This window comes from Pezoporus occidentalis, unplaced genomic scaffold, assembly GCF_034315485.1.
Source record: "Pezoporus occidentalis ecotype Australia unplaced genomic scaffold, CSIRO_AGI_Poc_V1 ctg11, whole genome shotgun sequence".
Classification (NCBI taxonomy): Eukaryota; Metazoa; Chordata; class Aves; order Psittaciformes; family Psittacidae; genus Pezoporus; species Pezoporus occidentalis.
In genome coordinates this window covers 11006238-11030803 of record NW_026912886.1, presented here as the reverse complement: position 1 = coordinate 11030803, position 24566 = coordinate 11006238, and the positions used below count along the sequence as shown (strand labels likewise).

The window sequence follows — 24566 nt, the reverse complement described above, 5'->3', positions numbered from 1 at the left end:
ATTATGAGGAAAGAAGGGAATTCAGGTAACAGTGAAACTAGAGTAAAGTTGGAATGGATCTTGTGATGTTGCTAGAAACCCCAAGATGGCATTAGAGACCCTGCTTTTCATATATTAAAAATGTATGAAATATTCTTAGTGACTATTTCTGTCTTCTGTTCTTAACTGGTTCTCCATTGTTTTTGCTTTTTTTTAAAGCATTCCTGCTTTACAACACTCTTTCTTCAAGCATCACTTGCAAGGCATTGATAACGCCAGTGATGCTACACGTAATACACCCTAGCTGCAGCGTGAGGCTCTGCAATACAACAGACCACATCCCCAGGACTACATTTGTACTTTATTTTGTTCTAGGAAGCTGGAACAGCAAAGCTGGATGCAACTCTGTAGCTAGGAATTCATCCAACACTTAAGATTATTTTATAAGGTTTCTTTAGAAGCACAAGCAGGGCGAAGTTTACATTGCCACCAGGAGCATTCTAGTGTTGAACTGAATGGTGTGGAGATGATGAGGACCTACCACAATATCTCATATGCTGGAGGGTTGATTTCTGAATTCTGTCAGTGCACTGTTGTTGTGAATGAAATTGCAAATCCTTTGAGGAGCATGAGGAGGCTTTGTTCTACACATAGTCACTAACAAGGGAGATTAGTTACATTATGTAAAATTGCACAGTGATGTACTGCTCCATACAGCCAAGTATCCTGCGCAATCTTCCACTAATCACTGAGTCAGTAACAGAAGATGTTCAAGCCAACTAAGGGAGATGTTTTCTCAGTGTAAATCTGGGATCCTTATTTAGCTTTTTATTCAGCCTTTGCAGTGAAGCTAGGTAATTGTTCTACATAATGATGTAGCATGCATCAAGATCTTCCTGATGTGCTTTAGATAGTGGCATTTCTTGTGAGTGGAGAAGCTTAAATAAGATATCCAGCTCATCTCATTTAAGTGCATTCATATTTCAGACCGGTCGAAGAGATTCAAGTGCCTGTCTTCAATTAGAATGAGTAGGAGTTGTATGTACTTGTTTGCTGTGGAGGTTTTGAGAAGCTTGTGCTCTACGTGAGCTGGGTGAATTTCATAGCATGGAATTTAGAACATTTCAGAACTCTTAGTTTCTGAGTAGTCTTTTGATTTGTACATACTTGGGTAAAGGAAAAACTGCATTTATTTTCAGGACTGCAACCTTGGTAGGAAAGGAAATGATAAAATCTGTATACTATAAGAACTTTAGAAATATGATACAGGCTGTTGATTCATTCCAGCCCAATGTTCAAACCCCTTTATATCTGTGTTCTAACTGGCATTCCCTGACCTTGCACCAGGGCTTTGCAGAATCAGCAACTTCTTGGAATCAGCTGTTGTTTTGCTAGTTTGTGATGTGTTGCTTTCTGATTTCAGCCACCGTTGTTCGTTGAGTGGGGATGATCTGAACAGGCAGTGGTTGACACCCAATTCCCAGCTCCATCCAACAATTTATCATGCCAAAGGTCTTCTTTATTACCTACGCAGCATTGGCCGGGCTCCTCTGGTGAGTCTCTTCCAGGATTTTCTATGAGTTACTGTATATGGATTACTCACTGTAGTTGTGTGAACAGTCTTATTTTAGAGCTAGATTGATTTGGAAAGTATTATGTGCTGTTATACTTTCATTTTACAGAAGTGTTTTGAAAGTCTTGGATATTTATTACTTACTGAATCTTCTAACCAGCATCTCCAAATCTCAGAATCTCTGTGCACCTGAAATATAAATGAGAAAATGAGTTTCTTAAAGCTCTTTAATATCCTCAATGTACTTCATCTAGGCAAAGTATTATGAAGAGGTTATTGCTATCTTCATGGCAGTGATAGGACAAATTCTGCAAAGACTTAGTTTGACTGGACTGTGAAAAATCCCACGTTGGAACAACCTGTGAAATGAAAAAAAAAAAACAGGAAGCAGCCCTCAAAATGTCTGAACTTCCCTGCTGCTTTGGTAATGGGAAGAAAACATCTGATTCTGGGGGTACCAGAAATTCATAAGAGATAGGTCTTGTCTCAAACCTTCAACTGGGATAGCACCAGGATCCATCCCAGTCGCTCAGTCTTGCTGTCCAGGAGAATGGAAGTGTAATTCTGAGATCTTAAGGGAAAAAACACAGGAAGCTTCAAATGTTAACAAGCAGATGTGGATGCACAGACTTCCAGGTTGGCTGATGGTAGCTACTGTCAGGCAGGAAACGTCCAAAGGCACGTTTGGCAAGGTGAAAATGTTTGTGAGCTCCTTTAAGTGAATTCTTAAGGGAATGCTGCTTTTGGTCGGTACAACAGCTCTGAAATTCAACCCTGCATGCTAAGGAATATTGTGGAAACTTATCTCAGTGGTGAGTTTATTCAACAGTCTTTTCCTTTGATTCGGAGCAATGTAGGACCAGTTTCATTTTACCTTTCTATTTACTCTCTGGTCTTTTTTAATACGCAACCATCATTGTCGTATCCAGGTGTGTAAGGCTTGACCATTCAGTGCAAGTTTTCATCGTTGCTGAATGAAGGGAGACTATTGATCCTATCGTCTCCCTCACTCACAAGCTGCATGTCAGACTTGATAAACTGATTTTTCTTCGCTTTTGAAGAGCACATTGATTTTAGTTATACATGCTCCAAAATGCCTTTTCCCTCCTGCAGGAGAAAGCTGTGTTTCTTGCTGGCTTTTTAAAATTTTGTTTGGGGGGAAGAGTTTGAAGAGTTGTTTTGTTGTTTTTTTTTTTACCTCCAACATCCCATGGAACCCAAGTTCACCGATAGCGAAGTGATCTCTGTGAAGTGATTTAGTTTCACTTATCCTAGGGGTACGCAAGCAGTTTCATCCTAGGGGTATGCAAGCAGTTTCATCAAGGCAAAGAAAACCTGCTTGAAAGGAGAAAAGGGAAGAACTTTAAAGGTAACAGCCTTTCAAACCAAAGCCATACTAATTGCTAGGTTTGACAGACAACACCTTACTAAGTGCTTTTTGTTTTCTTGTTGGCTCTGGGAACCCCAGTAAGATGAGGAAGTGGGTGCACTGTGCATCTCTGCAACATGGGATCTCCTTTCAGCTGTGGGAATGTTGGAGACCTTTTCTCTGGGAGCACCCAGATCTGATGGGGAAAGGAAAGTTGCTCTCTCCTTGAGCGTTTGTGGTGAGAAATTGCTATGGTTTAGAAATTACAGCTGACAATGCACCTGCAGCATGCAACAGGGAACCTGCATCTTGTACAAAGGCTGAGCTGCAGGGCAGAGCAGAATGCCTCAGAAGGGGGCAGAAAGAACTTCCTAGGGACCAGGAAGCACTGAGCAGAGTTTGCTGCCTTTCAAAGGCATTATATCAAGCTTGGAAACAAGCATCTGCCTGCGAGGATGTAGCTTATTGCAAGGGGAAAAAGCCTGGGCATGTCAAGCTCAAAATTCTGAGATTCAAAGCCCTGTCACAATGTTATTAAGGAAAAAGAAAAAAAAAAAAAGAGACTTTACACCAAAAACAAAAAAGGAATTTCAAAATGTTCTGGTTTGCAGCAGATTTTCTGGCTTCCTGTTTTCTATTTTGCTTTTCCTTTATTTGAAAAGGTGTCTGGTTCTGTGACTCATGAGGAGAGTTGTTTTTGAGTTAGAAAACAGTCCTTACCTTTAGGATGATCAGTGCTGGCAAATCACTTTAAATAGATAAAGATTTGCATGTGTATCTTGAGTCATATCCTAACAAGCATAAGCCTTGGGAGTTTGGCTTGTGTGTATCAGTGTTCCAGCCATGGAAGAACAGGCTGGAGAACAAGGACTGTAGGTCCCAAGTTTGCTTAGTGTTTGCCCAGACATGTCCCAGGAAGAGTTCTGTACTGGGTGCTCAAACTACAAAATACAGATTCATGAATGGTGGGGCATAAGCTACCCTGTAGTGTGAAAATAAGGCAGAAGAGTTCATTATGAAGAATAATTGAATGTAAACACTGAAAGTGACTGCAGTATCTCACAAACATTATTAAAATATAGCTCCCTGAAAACTGAAAACGGAATGAAAGAATTTTCAGCAGCACTAATGCTTCTGCTTGTGGAAGGTGGGGGCAATCAGTGAAAGATCCCATGGCCCGGAACAGCAGCCGCGTTACTGAACCTGGCTTTGGTGATCCTTTACCAATAAAAGAAGTCTCATTCCAGACCTGTCACTGAAGACTCATCTGCAGATGGTTTCTTGAACTGCAGAATTATAGACCTGCCACCCATGAGGCAGCCCTGCTAGCTGGCTATCTGATCATCCCTGTGTTGTTTCTGATGCTTAAAGTAATGTTTTGGGCAGATAACATATTCTGTCTTTTGTGTGTTGGTAATTCTGTAAATTGGCAGGTAATTGATACCCAATTGAGCTGGCTTCTCTGCCTTGAAATGAGACGAGAGCTATAAAATCCTCTTTGCTATTCATAGGAATAAATTCTAGGTGGTGCTTGTGGTTAACCTAAGCTATGACTGTCTATTGCTGATGGCTTAGATGAAATACCAGCTGGAAAAATGTCTGTCATTAGGAGAGCCAGTAAATGCAGCTCTTTGGAGGGAGATATTACAGGGTAATTACACATGGTTCAGAGTTACTTCCAGTATGCAGGGCCTGCGTAAGCCCTGCAAAATGTGTACACAGCCTGAGGGAGCTGAATCTCTGGGTCTGTGCACTGCTGGCTATTTTCCTTTGGAAATGATGCTGGTTGTAGGTTGCAGCTCTCAGACTGCCCTCTTTGTCCTTCCCTTTCTGCCTTTGTTGTGTCCAAGGGTATAAGTAAAGCAGGAGCAGTTGTTGCTGGGTAAGTTGCTGTTCACATGTTTGAGGTGTGGAAAGTGTGTGCTGCAGGGATAGGGATGTGCGGACCCAGAGCCCTGCAGAGAGCTGGAGGTGAACGGTGGTGCAGGAAGGAAAGTTGATGCATCAGAACCCAAATGAAGGAGCAGTGTATAAGCTGTGAGATATGTGTAATTGTCCTCCTAATTAGAAGCAGTTTTTTATGCACATGTGACTTAACTTCTAGAGTATGCCAACCTACTGGTTGTCAGAGGATCTGAAAGTATGTACGTGTTCAATTCCTAGATAATTAAACTCCCTGACTTGCTGCAGCTAAACTTAGTTACTGTATAGCTGGTAGATAAACATACTAGGGTAAATCTTGCCCTAACAGTTGGTGGAAGAAGCTTATCTATTCCATCTGTTTCTCCCCTGTTATATATGTATTTATGTATGAATGTCTATATATGGGTGGGAGTGTTGAGCTGCTGGAGGGTAGGAAGGCTCTGCAGGGGGGTCTGGATAGTCTGGATCCATGGCTATGGCCAATGGTATGAGGTTCAACAAGGCAAAGCGCCGAGTCCTGCATTTGGGCCACAATAACACCATGCAACACAACAGGCTTGGGGAAGAATGGCTGAAAAGCTGCTCAAAGGAAATGAACCTGGGGGTATTGGTCAATAGCAGCTGAACATAAGCCAGCTTGTCCCCAGGCTGCCAAGAAGGCCAACAGCATCCTGGCTTGTATCAGACAGTGTGGCCAGCAAGACCAGGACAGAGATTGTCCCCCTGTACTCAGCACTGGTGAGGCTGCATCTTGAATCTTGTGTTCAGTTCTGGGTCCCTCACTACAAGAAAGATATTGAGGTGCCAGAGTGTGTCCAAAGAAGAGCAATGGAGAGTTTGGAGCACAAGTCCAATGAGTTGCTGCTGAAGGAATGTGGTTGTTTAGCATTGAAGGGAGATTAGAGTGAGGTAGGGGTTAGTCTTTTCTCCTAAGTAACAAGTGATAGAAGAAGAGGAAACTGCCTCAAGTTACACCGGGATAGGTTTAGGTTGGGTATAAAGAAAAATTTCTTCACCGAAAGGGTTGTCAAGCACTGGAACAGGCTGTCCAGGGAAGTGGTGGAGTCACTACCCTGGAGGTATTTAAAACACATGTAGATGTGGGGCTTAGGAATATAGTTTAGTGGTGGACTTGACAGTTCTGGGTTGGAGTTGATAATCTTAGAGATCTTTTCCAACTGAAACAATTCTACGATTCCATTTTCTTTTAAGCAGCATTTCTCCCCCATCTCTCTCTATATTGATCCGTAATTCTTCCCTGCTTTCCTATACCAATTTTTTATCTCTGACATAAGCCCTGGAAAACAGTTTTGATTAAATCTTGAAGTTCCTTTCTACTCAGTGGTGAATACTGGTTTTAAATGAACCAATTCCTTCTCTTTAGAAATTCCTGTGTTTTCATTGACAGATTTCTGAATATTCCCGGTAAAGACATAGAGAATATATGTAACAGCAGCGTGTACATCGACTTCACACCTCAGAGGGCACTGAGATTGATTATTCTTTCAGACTTGGGTCAATATGTACGTCTTGGGTCATTAAATTGTGATTTTCATTTCTATGGTAGTCGATATCTATCTATAAAGGCAATCAAAACTTCCGCTAAAACTGAGAATGTACCTTGCGTCTAGTTTATATAGCAGTTGACATGAGAGAGATGGATTAGATAGACAGATAGATTAGCGTGGAATGAGATTATTTGCTGTGAAGATAGGTCATGTTCTGTGCTCAGCTTGCAGGAATTCATGCGAAGATCTGACAGCACTGTGCATTACAATTGTGCAGTTATATTTTCCTGAAAATTATGTAGCACAGGTTTTGAATTTCAAGGTGACGAAGTGATGATTGTTTGATTGGGAAAGCACAGATTTCAAATCTCGTGAGGATAAAGCTGGAGTTTAGAAGTAGAAAGTGCTTGACAAATTATTCTGTTGTTGTAGCATAAGTTACCATGAACCCTTAGGTTCCTGAGTTGCCATGGATTCTTGCACAGGTGTCATGTTTACTTCTGCTACAGACAGAAATGCACTAGTCTTGACTTCGGATCCCTGTGATCATGACAGATTGAATAAATAAAACAAGATACAACTGACTAACAGAGTTTGACACAGGTTATAGGCATGGCCCAGAGTCTAAGCTACTATGAAGAGACCTGAGAAAACACATTAACACCCCCATAGTCTTATAGTGTTTATTATGAAGAACCAGGAAGCTTTCTCTTTTTCAGTGCTCAAGATTTTTCTTCTTTCTCTCCCTAGGTATTTTGTGACTACCATGGGCACTCACAGAGAAAGAACGTGTTTCTTTATGGCTGCAGCATCAAGGAGACCTTGTGGCAAGCAGGCTGCACAGTTGACACAGCTGTGATCACAGAAGATGTTGGCTATAGGGTAGGTCCATTTTGTTCCTCTATGCAATTACTGGCTTGTATGTGCGTCTGCACAGCTAGTTAAGATAAGGCCAGATCACAGATTTTGGAGATGGGTGCAAACTTCCCTTATTCCAGAGGAATAATGGTCCAGTGAGAGTTTCAAATCATGTATAATATCTTCATATACCAGATATTGTCAAGAATATTGTTTATGCGTACACTCTTATTCCCTCAACCCACAATAATAAGAAAATAAGTAGGAAGTACGTAATGGAGACTGATGACAATGTGCCGCTGTCCTACTCAGCTGAATTTCTTCACCACAAAATGTTCCTGATCCCACTGAAAACGCCAGATAATTCAGTGGGTGTCAAACAGATCTAACATAGTGATCTCCACAGCAAGTGCTTGTTGTTACATCTAGGGAATGTTTTCTGGAATTAGAAAGAACAAAAGATAATCTGGTTTATTTCTACTTCATGTGAATGTACCACTTATCAAACAGTTTTCTGGATTTCCAGCCCCTCTCTTTTAGTTCCTGTTTAGATTATATTTTTGTCTTAACTGACAAATTTATTGAGAAATGAAGAATCTTATAAGCTCTAATTATAAGACTATATACTTCATGAAACAGTAATCGTGGTCTTAAACTGGTTATAGAGCTATAGCTTGATTCACCCTGAAAGAGGCTGAAAAGTCTTTTTCAGTTTATGTATGTACAATTTTTGCTATCTCAGCACAAACACTAATTTGGGCTTGCAATACTAATCCTCCCATAAGGATGCCACGTCTTCTGTCTTCATCTTACAGTGTGGTACACTGAGCACTGAAACTTTACTGTCAAATGTGCTCCAGCGTTCATTGCAAGGGGTCCCTGTGGCAAACACTGTTTCACAAAGAAAGCAGGCAGGGTACCTACAGTCAGGATGTCTTTTGCTGTATTTGCGTTCAGGGGCTTGAAAAGGCTGAGGATGGTTTGCTGTTACACAAACAGAATTCAAATGGTGCTCTCGGCATCTGGAGCCTGTCTTGAATCTCCAATGAAGACAAGCTCCAGGGCTTCCAGAAATATTCGGTAGTAGCCCATGAGGAAGGTCTTGTGGTTCATATCCTCTTTTGCACAGAACAGGAGATGGGTGCCTGTTGCTGTTCCTGCCTGTGGGTCACCCTCTTCATTTTTAGGCTGGGGAAAATGAATATATAGAAGAACACATCTGCAGCTTCAAACCCCTGTCTCAGACCTATTTCCTTGCAGTGTCTGCACAAGTTCCTCCCCTGCCTCCTGTAGGTAGTTGGGGATTAATGTGGCCTCCATGACTGATCTTTCTGCCCAGTAACAGGAACCAAATACTTCAAGAAAATGTTGTTTTTTGAAACAGCATTTGCCTCATAGGTCATAGACTCAGCTGTAGCCCTTGGCAATATACAGGAATAAGAGTCCTCATTACCTTCTAATATTTGGTGGTCTTGAGTGACTTGAACAGCACCCGCATCTCAGAGCTCAGCTTAAAGATTTGTCCTTTTGATAGCCATTCCAAACTGCTTTGAGAGCAATCTCTGCAGGGACATCAGTGAAGAAATATAATTCCATTCTCTCTTAATGAGATTGGAGGTTTATGGACAGAGTCCTGTGTGAGGGGAGTAGCTTCCTTTGCTGTGGTACACGCTAAATCCATCCATGTGTGAGAAATAGAAGTCAGTCACACTGCTGCATATTATCATAAAAGCATCCTTTAAAAGGGTGTGTTTTCACTCTTTCGAAATATTCTATTGAAAGGTAATTAATGAGAAGTATAAGTACAGAAGAAAGAAGCATTAGTGTGAAATCCAGTGAACGCTGGTAAAATGAAAAGAGTATTAAATTCAGATTTGCTAATGCTCCTAAATGAGTCCTGCATACAGAGACATTACTGTTACCTGCCAACGTTTTTATTTAATTAAATGTAAGAGATTGATTATGCATATGATTTCAGTTGTTTTGAAAAGCTAAACTGGATTAGGGGTCTGATTATTGTATTTGATAGTATATATTGACAAAAAAATCTGAGTATTGGTTCAGATAAGGGCAGAATGAAAACAATCTGAACCTTCACATACAGTTTAACTGGATCTCATGGCTGTACTGAGGCTTATAAATGCCTGGGTTATATGCCTGTGCTGCATTTCTTTTAATTCCTGTTCAACCCAAATCCAGGAAAACATGGAAGCATACTATTTTGTGATCACCAATGCAGCAAGTAGTGCATTAAAGGCAATCCAGAAGTGTTAGATGTTTCCTCTAATGCAAGCAGTCAATCTTAAAGATCCTTCTGTTTGGCATGCCCACAGGAAAAGGGGTGCCATAGCTCTTAGTAGCACTCTGGAGGTCTTAAGAGTGAGTCCTGTTGTGGTCTCGAACTGAAAATGAAATCTCTTGCTTTGTTCCAGTTTTTCCACCTCTTTTTTCAGCTGAAAATGGACCTTCTAGGTCTTCAGGTCTCCACCTTCCACAGCTGGTAAAGTCCACAGACAGCTGCAGCCATAGTATACTGAAAACCCAAATTTACTGTTTTTTGTTATGGAGATGTGTACAGTTCAGCTGTTTGCAAAGGATGCTGCAAAATAGTTTAGGCCAAAGATTTATCATTCACCTTGAACGTGTTTTAGGAAATACATTATTCTTCCACTGAAACCAAATATTCCCTCACATGATTGTAGTGTATGCGCTATGAAGAGAACAGAACTACACTTGCTCAGAATCAGTCAGTGAAACTGATTGTTATTGGAAAGTTAAATTAGCTGGTTGGCTTTCAGCACCTAAAGTGAATGAAGTTCTAGGGTAAATGCCATTAGCAATAAGCAGGGACTCTTTCTGTATGATTCTATTCTGTTCAGATGTTTAAGAAAGCTGTCGTTAAATAATGAATGTACTTATTTTACTTGCTCTTCTTTGGATGGATCAAATGGTCTTTTGGCATATGTTGTGCTTAGTATGCCAGCACTAAAATTTACACACACACACATACACATGCACCTAAAGGTCTAGTTTCTACATAGAGCACACATAGTGTTGATGTATCTTGTGTTTGATTTTATAGAGTGTAAATGTAACACTTTTAGTGCTGTGTAATGACTAAGTGTTGGTCTGCACTGGTGGAAATATTTGATACTGCAGTGTATCAGGAATTTTATAGACTTTGTTGTTGGGAAATATGATTTCTAGAATAAGAAAACCACTCAGCGTTAAGATGTAATTTTAACTGGGTTTTCATAATTACTTTTTGGTGTGATTTTTCTCAATTAAGTGTATAAAATATATTGCTTGGACTCAGATGAGAATATATTCGTTTGTTTCACGGTGGAAGTTAGTTAAATGTTGACCTCTACTTTTGTATAACTATGTGCAACCTTCTGTGAGAATGTGCATTTCTTTTCTCTGCATTGTGCTACCTTCAGACAAAACTCCTCCCACTGCTGAATCCCATGTCAAACTGGCAATGCACGATGGGAGGAGATATAGGATAGCTAGAGAAGGAAGAATGGGAATATCAGGTACTGAACTATGACTGCAGACCTCTGCAGCACAACAGGAAGGTGTAAGTTAATGTCAAAGAAGCTTGAAAAGGAAACTGACTTCAGCAGTCTCAAACTGTTGGGTGTGAAGATGTTTGATTTAGAATGCAATACAGCAAGTGTACTGAGTATTTTGCATTTTAGTCTTTGGAATGAAACAGATGTTAGAATGAGAGAATTTCACATGGGATGGATGCAATGCACTGGTTGGAGCTCTCAGTAACAGTGTCTATAGATAGATTTGATTAAATACACATGAAAAACCACAGGTCTCTGTTATATATCTTTATGATCTAAATGCATGCACATCTGTTCAGTGCATTCTGATATTTTCTCATAGACTCTTCCTAAAATCCTGGATAAAGTGGCCCCCGCGTTTGTGATGAACAGCTGCAGCTTCCTGGTGGAGAAGTCCCGGGAATCAACAGCCCGGGTGGTGGTATGGAAGGAAATGGGTGTGTTAAGGAGCTACACCATGGAGAGCACCTACTGCGGCTGCAGCCATGGTCTCTACAAAGTGAGTCAATCTTTCAAAGAACTTTGTGCCACCACCCTGCTAATGCACATCTCATGAGCACGTAGCCATTGTCTTCATGCTTAGTGTTGTCTGTTCTCTTCACACCCATGTAGCCATGAGTGAAAATCTCCTTAGTGAGATTTTTCAATGATCCTTCTTACTTCTGTGTGAGAAAAGTAGAGTCCTTGCTCTGAAGTTTCATTCAGCACTGAAATAAAAAGAAACTCTAGTCTGAAGCCAAAAGCTTATGGAAGGAGTGTTTTTGAGATGATACAGGGCACTTATCCTTTGTAAGGGTATTTATAGTGTTGGCAGGTTGTATGGACGCCTTTGAGCCGAAGTCTAAGGTAAGTAACTTGAATGCTATTGGCACCAAGCTGTTTGGTACAGGCTATCTACCTGAGCATTCACCTGGCTAAATTTAAGATCCTGAGCAGGGAATCCTGCATTTAGATTTGTCTGTTACTGACAGCCAAAAGTAGCTGATCTAAAGCTAGTTTTGACAGCAGTCCATGAGCTCAAGGTATGTGACTGTCATCGAGAAAGACCCGAATTCCACATCTAATGAGGTTCCAGTCTTGGTAGGAAGGGCAGTACACATACCGAATGCATCTGAGACATCAGTCTGAGATCTCCTGGCACTTTTTAAGTACACAGGATGAACTCTGATAATTTTATTTGCATGATCATAATTCTCTGTTCACATAAATGGTGAATTCTTTCTCTTGTTCCTTTGCCAAACCTGTTGCTTTTTCATTGAAAGGCTTCCATATTCCACCTCATTTCTCCCACTAGGGAGCAATCCTTATCTATACAGCACTATTAAGCAGTTAAGGATCCTGAGAAACCCTTAAGGAAAGAGCCATTATTACAAATAACAATTAATTAATAAGACATTCAAATAATTACCTTTGGAAGCTCTATACTAATCCTTTTACTTCTCAGTAGAAGGCAGCCAGGAAGTACTGGGCTGATGTTTTAACCATGCTTTTCTGTACACACATCAATTCCAAGATGGGAAAGGTAGAAGAAATAAAACTGCAGACAGTTTAAAGAAAGAGACTATAATTGCCTTGGGCATTACATCTAACACTCCTGCTCCTGAGAAGTGCTAATGGTTTTTTAATAGGCACCACAGGTCAAGATAGCAGTTTTGAATCTTTTTTAGACAGTGGGGGAAAATCTACCTTGACTAACGTCAATGACAAAACTCCTAGTGATCTCCATAGAGGTTTAGCTGATTTTCTAAATAACCTCAGTAAGACCTAAACCCAGTGACACACCAGATTGTATCAGTATCTAATGATTCGTTCTCCTTCGGCATCTGTGAGGTCTTTAACCCAAATCTGCTTAATTTATGCCATCAGATGCTTGAAATAGAAGGAAGAGAACACTAAATCCCACATTCAGATGCTGCATTTAAGCACTGTGCCATCCATAGGGGCCCTGTATTATGAAGTAGAGGTATGAAAAATAAGCAGAAAGACCTCATGCAGGTGGTTCAGGGTTCTTCTTTTGAAGAAATCCTTTAAAATGTGTGAAATTTTCTACATTGTTTCTTGCCCTTTTTTTCATCACTGATCACGACTACAGAGAGCCACTGACGACAAGAGAAAGTCGTCATGAGGGCTTATGATTGGTGAGAGGATCCAGTGTTCTCATGGCCCATGACGAAGAGCGTATAAGTAGTAAAGCAGCTCTGAAATCTCCATTCTAAACACCCTGAAAAGCTGTGTCCCAGCTGGATCTTTGGGTTATTTTTATGAGGTCACTTTATATTTTACTTTGCTTAGGATTATCATGCATTGCAAAGATGGAAGATGCATAAATATGCCCATGGAGGGGCATTTGTTCAGCAATTTTTCATTATAAAGTTAATACACTTCTTGCAGTTTTCTCTGTTTCAGGAAGTTTTAATATATTTCCACTCATTTTTTCCAAGTAGACTAAATATTCAACTTAGTAGTATTAAAATGGAATATAATTTCTTATGTTGACATTTATACTAGAGCTGCACAAAAATACGAAACCTCCCTCCAAAAATTTATATTAATATAAATTATTTTTCAAACAATTAATATTAATCCTCTTCCCTTTAGCAGTCTTTAGAGTTGGTTCTTTCTTGCTTGTTTGCTTGCATTTAGAAGTGGATTACTTAGGGTATGGACTTGACAGGCTGACCTGAAGGTTTCATTCCATAATACTGTTTAATACTCAGCTTCCATCTATCAAGCAAAAACTGTTCTTTAGTTTCTGAAAGCCCTGAAATTATTCCTGTAAACTGGAAATTAATTGCATAAAAGGTCATGTTTTTCTAGAGACTTCAACCTGAGTTTTTCACTGTTGTACCCTCAAGTTGATGTGTGTGTAAACAATAGACTAAGACTAATGCTCGGGCAGGAGATGTCAGCATCCTGTATTTAGATCTTTCTGTTATTTGTGTTTAACTGTGAATTGACTCAGTTTCTTAATTGCAGAGGTTTATTTCCCTGCAAGAGATAGATCCAGATTTCCCTCTGGACAAGCATGCCCTTACATTTTTTATACTTTTATACCTTAAAGTACAGTACAAACAGCAACTAGGATTTAGAACATCTCATTATATGCAGCAGAGGCTCCTAAGTCCAGCATCATTCAGTGATGAAGCAGTGAATCAGTGGTCAAACTTCTAATAGGGCTCAGCCTACCTAGATCATGGTCTTTATCTGCCTTCCTGCTTGTAAGTAATGAAAGTAATTGATTCAAGTAGCTGCTTTGCTGGTTATGAGCACAGATACAGTGCTTGGAGTTGCACAGACACATCTGATAAGGATTGTGCAAAAGATTTAAGAAGAACAAGAAAGCTTTACAGAGGCTGCAAGAGGTTAAAATGGGAATTCCACAAGGCTGATAAGTGTGCTTCCTTGTCGAGGAAGGGCTGAAGTAAACTACAACTTAGTTATTCTGATAGCCCAGAAAAGATGCTGTAAGAGTTTTTCTGAAGAATGTGTGTGTTCTCTCTTGAGTACTTCATTTCTAAAATAGTTTAGTGAGTGAAAGATGAAATAGGAATTTGGTACTATTGATATGTAAATGAGAAAGAATAGTGACCCCAGCCTCATTTAAAAGTCATTTGATTTCAAATGGAGAGGAGGCAGAAATGAAAGGAGAAAAGAGATGGTTTGTCTCTGTTGAATCTCCCTGTCTGTGTGATCAATGGAAATGCAATAAGCCAACTACCCTTAAGGAAGCGAAACATAAAACTAAAGAAACTATTGATCTTATCTAAGGTTTTGTTCAACTGAAGGAAGAAGAAAAGAAGGGGGAAAAATTACCTAAACTTTTTCATTTTGTCTGGATTGCCCAATTCATTCTTAGAGGAACAGTGTCTCCATTTGAAACAAAGCTAAAAACAAAGCAGCCAATTTTTGCAGGGAGTTCTCCCTCTTGCTTCTGCCACCTTACAATCCTAAGGTCACAGCTAAAAAAATTGCAGGAAAAAAATCAACAACCGCCCAGAAAACCTGTTGATCACTCTCTGTTCATGAAGGCAGTCTTCGTTGCTGCTTGTTGGAGTATTTACCCCTCTAGCTTGCCCTGTGATGTTGATTGCTGCCTCCCTCTTGTGGGATGTAGAGCCCCTTCTCACCTTTTGTTTTTAAAAGGCTGTGCTGTAAGAAGCTCTGCTGAGTATAGGTACAGTCACGACCCCAAAAGAATCAAATCTCCAGTGACACATGCTGATATTTTCCCAAGTTTCTTGTGTGATTCTTTTTTAAACCTTAATGTGTTTTTGCTTTTACTGTGTTCTATCACGTCACACTGTTCCACCATTCTTCTTGATTCCTTGCTAGCTGGCCAGCTAATTAAGATCCTTCAATAGCGTATTGCACTGTGTTGTTCTATTCATTACTGCATCTGTGGTCTTAATGTCTTTAGTGCCATGGTATACACCTGAGCTCAAAATCATATATGTTTGCAATATAGAGTATCTAAAAAATTCAGCTTCACGCTCCGTGAGTACATGCTATGTTGGAAAAGCATTTTCCTTGGCACGTTGTCCCTGGTGGAGGAGATGGAGTACTTACGGAAATAGATTTTAGCTTCTTGCTTCGAAGGGATTATAAACAACAAGGAGTAACAAATGAGTTTTAAAATTATTGCCGATATCTTGACAGTGCCCTTTGCAAATGATTTTACTGGTGATATGGATTCCTCTTTGAAGAAAGCCTTTGGGAGAGCTGAGAAAAAATGGTGTTTTTTTTTCCTGTCCAGTTTAATGCTTTAAAGCCAGAGGAATTGAATACCCAAAATTTTCTCATCAGACTTGATTAGAGGGAAAAACTATCCCTTTGCAGAGAAGCTGGAAGCAGAGAGATCAGTACCAAACAGCATGGCCGTACAGTTCAAAATGTCTTTGTTGAACAAAAGTGACGAGAGTAAGTCTAATGGGAAGATCTGATATTATCCATCCCCTTTAATCTGGCTAATGTGGGCTGAATTATTTAAAATGAGTGATGAACTAATTTTAAAATGAGTGATAAAACTCTCATGGTTCATCATAGAAGCATAGCTAAGGCAATATGCAAGATGGAAGGCTTTCTAGTCCAACTAGAGGTGGACTTCTCTGGTTTGACCTGTTTCTGCTCAAACTTGTTACCAATGTATGATTTGTCCACTGAATTACAGCTCTATTTCTTTATAGTTATCTCTAGGCTATGAAATATTTTCTTCATCTTTCTTACTATTAAAAATTTCTTACCAAATGTCTGCAAGGAATGTTTATTTATGCTTTATTCATGAGTGGTTTATTGCCGTTAATAGTCAGAAATTGAGTTGTTTTGATGGAGTTTGCAGATCACATGATTCTGCTTTTGTTCTCCACTAAAATATATATTGGTTTTGTAATTGGAAATCTGGTGCACAAACATACAAATAATTTTAATTTGGCCTCTTTCCAGTGTTCAGCCACCACCAAAAATAGTTTCAGCAATATTCCTGTCACAAAGCATGTTTGATAAGTACTTGCAGAACAAAAAAGTAAAGAAATAGGATATCTTCCATGTTTTCTGGCATCCGTTTCTGGAAAATACTTACATCATCTTTGCAACTCTGATGGACTTTCGCTCATTCCTGATTTCTTTTGTCCCTCAGAGCTTACATGTTTCCTAAGCATGGGTAACTCAAAAGCATTCAGAAATTTCTTTTCTTTTGAGAAAAAAATTATCTCTAAAATACATGTGTTTAGCTGACCCTCAGTGCTTCGGGGATCTCATTCAAAAACAGATGCTGAGAATAAGAAAGAATGATTTTCTTTCTGATAGTTCTGCTTCCTGTTCTGGCCCAAACTGGCTCAAATTGGAAGCAGCTGTAACAGCAAGAAAAGTATAGGGAGAAAAATAGTTATCTAATAGCAATCTAAGGACTGCAGGTTCAAATTGAGGGTTCTGTTTGTTCTGTTTTCTTAAGTTGTTACCCAAAGGCAAAAGTTTGCATCCTCTTTGTTTTATTTTCCTGTCTCTTATTTCCGTTGACCCCTTGCACAATTGTTTCATAACTCATAGAATCAACTGGGTTAGAAAAAACCTTAAAGATCATTTTGAAAGATATTCTAATTGTACCTTTTAGGCTTGTTGACCTCAGTTCATAAAACTATGTAAGGATTAATGGCATTTAGGAAGTGGGGGAAGAGAAAAGAAAGGGTTTCTGAGCAAACAAATCAGGAGATGGTGGATGTCTGTCTTCCATGTAGATTATGTGAACTGCTGCAGGATTTTCCCTCATTAGATGTTTTTTACTGGTTTGTTAATTTGTTTTAATTATTTGACAGAATCTTAACTAAGAAATCACATGCTTAACTGTGCTTAGCATTGCTGGGTTCCTGCCACATTAAAGAATAGAAGTTTGAAGGTGTGCTGCCTTTGGCACTCTCAGATTGTTTGGAAAGGCAACCACAGAACCGGGAGAGCTTTTTAGGGATTCTTTGTCCCTTATACCCCCAAGAAAACTGGAGTTTATCTGTAGGGCTATCCTGGTTGGCCTCATCTTTCTTGATGGGTAATTAGGCAGTTGCATTAAAGCAAGTGCGGCCAAAACCATGTGAGATGTAAATATCATCTCTGTGCCCCAGAATTATGGGAGTTACTGCTATTGACTAACTTTTTGTTGAGGTGCTCAATATTGCCATATGGTAGGGTTATTTATATGCATTTGAAAGTCTGTAGACTTTGCAAGAAGGCAATTTAGTCCCCCATGCTCTGTCTTCCCATTTCCTGATCCACTCCACAGTCAGTTTAGCCTTGCTCTTTTGGAAGAAGATCAGTAGTTGAGTGGGGTTGTTACTCTTGTCAGCATTTCTGGAGAAGGCTTACTTCTTATTGGTTTGGGTTTTTGGGGGGGCATGTTTTTACAGGAACGACAAACTATAAAGGACAAGGCCGATTTTCTGACACCAGTGTGACCTCTTGAAGCCTTTTGCTGAGAGCACTCAGCTGCTCTCCCAATGATTGCCAAATGTAGGTGTTCCAAATGACTGGAAAAACAATGGTCTCTCGATCTGATAGACTGAGTTTGCTGCTGTGCAGACAAACAATTGTTTTCTCAGAGTGACTGGATAATTCCTTACCTCTTTCAAGAAGTTAGTATAGGGGTGGTTGCCTGCCAAATACTGTGCATTAGTCCATCTGCTTGAGGTGTCCATGAATGCTGCCTTGGAAGAAGTCCTTGCCAGCACCTGCTGCAGAGGGTTTTCCTGGTCACTTAGGCCATCTGCTTTCCTGTTCCTGGGTCAAAAGATTCAAGTTTTAGGGGATTGAGGGATGTTCCATTGTATTTGAACTCACCCGATTACTAGAAAGAGAGGAGAATGACAATGGAGAAGAAGGGACATATAGCTTTCTTTAGCATCCCTGTCCCCAGAGCACTCAAGATTCACTAAAACCCAACACAAGAATTGCCAGGGAGTACTAGGTAACAGCATTTTAGTCTATTATTGTCGTGTACCTAAGAAATGATACATTGGATTTATTTTCCATATGACAAAAGATGATCACTGATGCCAGCTGGATCATGGATAAAGATACTGATTTAAATTGTTATGTTTTATTTTGATTATTTCTCCTGAGATATTGAGCCAGCTGTATCCCTGACTTGCTAAGTCCAGTGGTGTTACTTCAAGGTAGATTTGGATAATTAGCTTTGGAGAGATATTCCAGAGACCGTGACAGTCTTGGAAGGAAGTATGTGTTAGCAGTGCACTGGGAGTAGGTTGAGAGCGTGTTCTCTCCCTCTTAGACCCTGTCTGGAAGGAAACAAGAGTGCCTCTGCCATCTCCATTACTGATAAAAGCCAGGAGAGGCGCCAGATTTTATCCTTATGCATGTTTTAGCTGGTAAGTTATTCTAACTGCAGACCCTTGGTTAAAAAAGTTGCAAAGTCTGTACAGAAGGGCTGTCATAGTGGTGATTTTAACATCTTTAAGGTGTTGGAGGCATCTCTAGTGGGAATGAGCCGCAGGGAAATCATATCACTGCCTACTCTCACAGCACTGGTTGCTTAAGCTTGCTGTGGGATCCTGTGCTGAACTTTCCAAACAAGATTAGTACTTGTGTACCAAGGTTAGCATAGTGTAGGTTAGTACTGATCTCTGATATTTTCAGGTATTTTAGTACCAAACTTACCTTTTGAGACAACATTTTCACACAGGAGTGATGCATCTTTACAGTGCAGAAATGGGCAGCCCTGTTAACAGTGCCAAAATGTGGTGTTTATGATACTTACCGGCTGGAACAGCATAGTGATTAGGCTGAAATTACATGACTTTTGTTTTTTAGCCATGTAACCTGTGTTTTCTGGTCCTGTTAGGCTCTATCGAGACAAATGAGTTAGTCCTAGATGTGAGAACTTCCCACAGGCATACCAAGGTGATGCTGCAGGCTGACATGGAGCAGTCCCAGCAGCTAAGATAACTTAGGGCTCAGGAGTGTTGTGCTTGTGCCATTTTATGTGCATGGACATTTGCCTGATTTCTTTCTCCTTCAAAGTAAAGTCACCACATTGTATATCTGCAGAAACAAGAGTGCTGAAGATGGCATTTAGCATAAAGTGGAACAGACAAAAGGCTTGAGATGGAAGAACATGAGATCTTAAGTCCCATTTTTAGGACCTCAGAGTCATGCAAATCACATTTCTCTGTTTCTCCTACTTAGTCATTCAGACCAAGAAGTAGGATGCAAATCATGGCTTGGCAGGAAATATAGGTGCTATATCCCAAGCCAGATTTTGTTGGTGAAAAGCGTGTTACAAAAGGAGAAAAATATGGTCCTGAACCACAAAGAAGTGAAAAATTTACTAGCTGCTCTGCCTTTTGGAACCAATTGCAAAGTTGACACTAAGGAGGTGTCTGCTTCTCCAGCAACTAAACAGACAGCCTGGCCCAATCTGCAGTCCTTTGGCAGAAGTAGCATCTTAAATCAGCTCCTTTGTCTCTACTGTTGATAGATTATTGGGTGCTGACTGGCTGCGTAATTGGAGAACAGGTCCCACACCATATGGTTAAATTATGGCACAATAAAAAATGATGACAGGGTGAGATCATAATAGTTTTGACTCTGTAAAGCTGGGAGGTATCCAGGTCTGTTGAGGTTCAGTGGACATGGCTGGCATGCACAATAGCACAGCAGAGCAGTTACACACCTCCTGCTTGGCCCACCCTTTGCCACCATCATACAACTGCAACAGTTGTCTTAGCTCGGTTTGCTCCTTCTGTCTGGGACTCACTCAGCCTTGGAGTGGTTGTTCCAACAGATCCCTGCAATCTCCCAGATTTCTTTCACTCGCTAATGTTGTTAGTGTTTCCTAGTTGGTTGTTTCCTTTATATTAAACCAAGGGGCATAGTAAACTTCTTGAGCCGGAGGAGTTGAAAACAAGCATTATCTTGATTCTTTCCTGTCTTGAATGCTGATGTTTCTTTGGATTTCTGTTTTCGCTCAGTGCTTTCTAAACAACTGTTGTTTCTGCTCTGTTTAGGGAATCTTTCTCTCTCAGCTGCTTTTGCACTTCCCTAGATATTTGGTTGCAGCCCAGTCTTTCCATATCCCAAAGATGTGCTTGAGAAAGGAGGTATTAAGTACAGATAAGGGTTATCAAACTGTTTCTCTACAAAAGGAATGAGCAACAAGACTACATAGAATCACAGTGCAAGTATCCTGTCATACCCATCTTCCAGAATTTAAGCGAGCAAGATTAGATGGAAAAATCCCAGGTTTTAATGTTACAGATCTGGGCAACCTAGATGCTTGAAGCCAAAAATCGATCTGCAATTTCACTTGTGGTTGCATGGAGAAGAGAGAGCATTTTTTGAGGGAAGAAGATATAAATCAATTGCTGACCTCCATATTTTCATCCTGCTGACAAGACATGGTTATGGTGACCCCATTTGAAATGGAATAAAACCAATCCACTCAGAGAAGTAAAACAAGTGCTGTCTCCTTGTGACTGTAGGAGTGTGTCCCTTTATCAGCTGTAAGGAGGAATACACTCTCCAAGTATTAAGATCAGGGGTGCCATGCTTGGAAGTCACACAGTCTTTCGTAATGCCAGAAGGCTGAAAATGATTAGCAATTTGTGGTCAGGCTAATTTCTGGATTGTATTTATTCAGTTTATGGGTACAGCTGAGGACTTGGTTTGGTTTCAGACGTGGATTTGTTAGAGCCTTAGCTTCACTCACAGTACAAATTATTGGAGCACATAGAGAGCTGCAGAAGTGAAGCAAACTAGATGCTTAAAGATTATTTTTAATTTTCTATTAGAAATATTACAGTAGTGTAACAAATCAGTTGCAATCACACAGACACGTATGTGATTTTTCTGGTTGAAATGGTACCGAATGCTTGGAGCCCTCTAAGCAATCCTGGATGGCATGACCTTGAATGCCCATGGGATTTCAGTCTGCTAAAGAAAAACTCCTGGGAAGGGTAAGAAATAGAAAATCAGAATTCCTAATGAAAAGTAACGGCAGTATTTCAGTGGTGTCCTTTTGAAAGTCCAAATATCATTGCACATCATTCTCTCAAGTTTTCTGTGGAATTACAGCAGCTGGCTTTCTGATTTCTGATGTCTCTCTTGCTTGTTAATCTGGCCCTGTGTGGATTTATTATACAAATCTATTTGGCAGCTGAAAATTGTCCTTTGATGAAACTCCTAGTCTAATCGGGAACTCCTCAAGCATGGAAAATAAGAATGGGGAGGTGGCAAAATCACGGGCTGAAAGAGCCATGTTTGTCTTTCACTCTGCATGGATTTTAGAAGCATCTAAATTTCAAAGTCCTTTGCATACAGGATTTTCTGCAAAGATTCATTTTGCTGCTCTCAGGATTGTAATATTTGCCATGCTGGATCAGACCATTGGTCCATATAATCGTGTATCCTGCCTCATACAGAGGCAGGTTCCTCATGGTTTGGAAGAAAACAAAACCAGCCTGTAATGTGACTGATTCAATTACACTAAGACATGGAAAGGAGATAATCCTATGGGGCTGACCTGCCTCTCCTCAGCTTCATACATTGCAGCATGGGGCCTGGTTATCATTATCAAAACCTTGAAATAATGAACTGTTTTCTGTGAATAATTACTGCACTCTTTTATGCCCTTTGATAATCTTTTCTCAGAGAGGGCTTCAGTCTCCATTTTGTCCCTTTGCTGGTTTCTGTATCCTTGTAAGATGCACTTCCCACAGCTACAGTAGTTCTCAGTTTGTTTCATCTGTTGGCTCTCTCTCCATATTCAATGCCATCCTTATGCCTCTTGTTATTTGCTCCCAGGTTCTCTGGCCTGGTCTCCTCTAAAAGCAGATTAGATGGTCTGTTCATTCTCTGAAGGCTTAAAATCTGTAGATACCTCTGGGTTTCCCTCAGCTCATCTCTTTGGTTGACTTCCATGTTTTGTTTCCAATCCAGATGTTTTTTCAGGTGTGCTAAACTGTACTGTGTTACCTTTTCTCTCTATTTTTCTTTCCATCACAATATTTCCAGTTACCCAATATACCAAGGACTGGCTGTTACTCCTCTGCATTGAAAGTACTAAATTCCTTCCTCAGTGACAGAGTACTGACATTTCTTTTTACTTATATCACAATATGCATCCTTGCCTTGTACTCTAAACATCATAAATAGCATTCACATGTCTGCAGACTAAACCATATGGTGGGTTTGTGCTTGAATAGTCAGGTCTTCCAGCTGCAGAAGGTGGATATTGCATGAGCCCACACTTGGAAACTCCTCTACTATCACAGCTCCTTGAGTGCAATAATAGTGTCCGTTCTATGTAGCATAGCCCCACAGCCTCTCTCCCTTTTTGTAAGTTCAGATGCTGGAAGGAGGTGGTAGGGGATCTCAAATCATCATCAGCAGAGAGGCCAGTGTGCTGCACTGCTTGTGTATGCGTTATACGCATGTGGTAGCAGATGAAGCAGGACTTGGAAGAGGTCTCAAGTCTGGACTGAAGACTTCACAAATATTCCAGTGTCATAGTAAGAGCAAAGGGGGCTCAGTTCTCTTGCTCTTGTCCACCATGTCCAGATGCAGCTTGTCCTATAGCAGGGAAGGCTACAGTTGCTAGGAAGGATATTTAGCACTTAAAACTGTTAATAACACATTCCTTGAGTTTTAATGGTCAGAAGGGACCATTAGCTCCTCTGGTTTTGACCTCTTGTATGTCATAAGCCTTTGGGCTTCATCCAGGCGGCTTTGTACGAAGCTCGATAACTTGTGTTTGTGTAAAAAGGTTTTGTAGAAAAACATTCAGTCTGGATTTGAGAGCATCACATGATTGAAAACCCATCTGGTCCCCTGGTATTTTGTTCCAGGGGTCAGTAACTGTTAAATGTTATTGCGTTATTATAATCTGAATTCATCTGCCTGCTGTTTTCATCTGCATTTTCGCTATTCTTCTCTGCTAACTTGGAGGGAGATTTAGTAAGTTGCAATTTGGCCTTTTAAAAGTACTTGCACAATGCAGCTAAGTCATTTTTCAATCCTTTTTGGTAATTAAACAGGCTGAATTCTTTAATAGTTTGTCTATATCAGAACGTGCAGAAAAGCACCTCTGACTTAACTAGAGGTGCAAGTGGAAAGTCCTGTGCTAAACCACATTAAGCTACATGTCAGCACTCTGAAGCAGAATTAAGGTGGCCTTAATTAAATTTGGCTTAACTCATTTCGAAAGAAAATTAAGCCAAACTGAGTTGCAAACACTTTAATTCTGAATAGCAGAGCAGAAATGTGTGCTTCTGTATGTGATAAACCTGTACTTGTCAAGTAAGGGTATACTTACGCCAGATGAACTCTGAGACAGAAGTTGATATGCCTAGCAGGAGAGTTTTGGATGGAATTTGGAGATTGATGGTTTATCTTTAGGTAAGACCTCATATTGCATGTGGATGATAAAGAAAAAAAACTGCTGTGATCTTCCTTGGATGTGCTATATTCTAATTTTTGTCTAAGGAATAAATTTTTGATGCATGCGCTGCCAGATGGTAGGAGATCTACAAGTGAAGATACGTGGTCTAGAAAGAGGTATTTCAGCACAGCATTCAGCCTTCAGAAATGCAGATCTAGGGGACAATTCTGACATCATTTGCATACATGCCATAAGTAAGGAAGGATCAGACACAAGGAAGCTGAAGATAGTAGAAATAAAAAAAAAAAGATGTTGGTTACTCATAGCCAAGAGAAGAAAGAGAATTTGGAGATGTTCAATGCTGATGATGTGTGATACAGTTCTCTCAGATACTCATTATGACAGTTACTGCCATATAGAGAATCAGAAGGATTTCTCTGGATGTCTTTTGGTGTAAAACAAAAAAGCATTCAGCTATTTTCAACTAAGCAGTTGTCATAATTGAGCCTCACTTAAGAAAACAGGACAGAGGAGTAAACAAAAGTGTAACATGACAGTTCATGGTATGCCCGGAGCAAAAGAATAAGATGCAAAGGCAGGTTTGGATGATGCATGTTGGGAATGCATGGCAAAGAAATACATGGAGTGAAAAGGAAGAATAAAAATCTTGGTGATCTTCTCGGAGAGCTTTTTAAAGCTGGGAAGCTGTTAATAAAAGAAGGGAGGAAAGATGGAAAGATGAACATTGGCTGCATAACTGATGTGAAAGAGAAGACCTTTTTCAGAGAAGTGAGACATAGGGATCACATGCATGAGAGGGACCCTTGTGCTTCAGAAGAAGAGGACTAATCTTTCACGAAGGAAAACAAAATGCTGAAGAGAGGGACAGGAAGCTCTATGAAAA

The 24566-nt window shown here is 40.2% G+C and overlaps 1 protein-coding gene across 3 annotated transcripts in view; it reads left to right on the top strand.

The window, feature by feature from the left end:
* AGBL1 (AGBL carboxypeptidase 1) overlaps positions 1-24566 on the top strand; it is a 287819-nt gene that overhangs the window by 153368 nt on the left and 109885 nt on the right. For all 3 annotated transcript variants that reach the window (XM_062630796.1, XM_062630816.1, XM_062630805.1), the window contains 3 exons: positions 1403-1532; positions 7103-7234; positions 11108-11284. In XM_062630796.1, coding sequence (XP_062486780.1) covers positions 1403-1532; positions 7103-7234; positions 11108-11284 — 439 coding nt within the window. The remainder of the gene's footprint in view (positions 1-1402; positions 1533-7102; positions 7235-11107; positions 11285-24566) is intronic.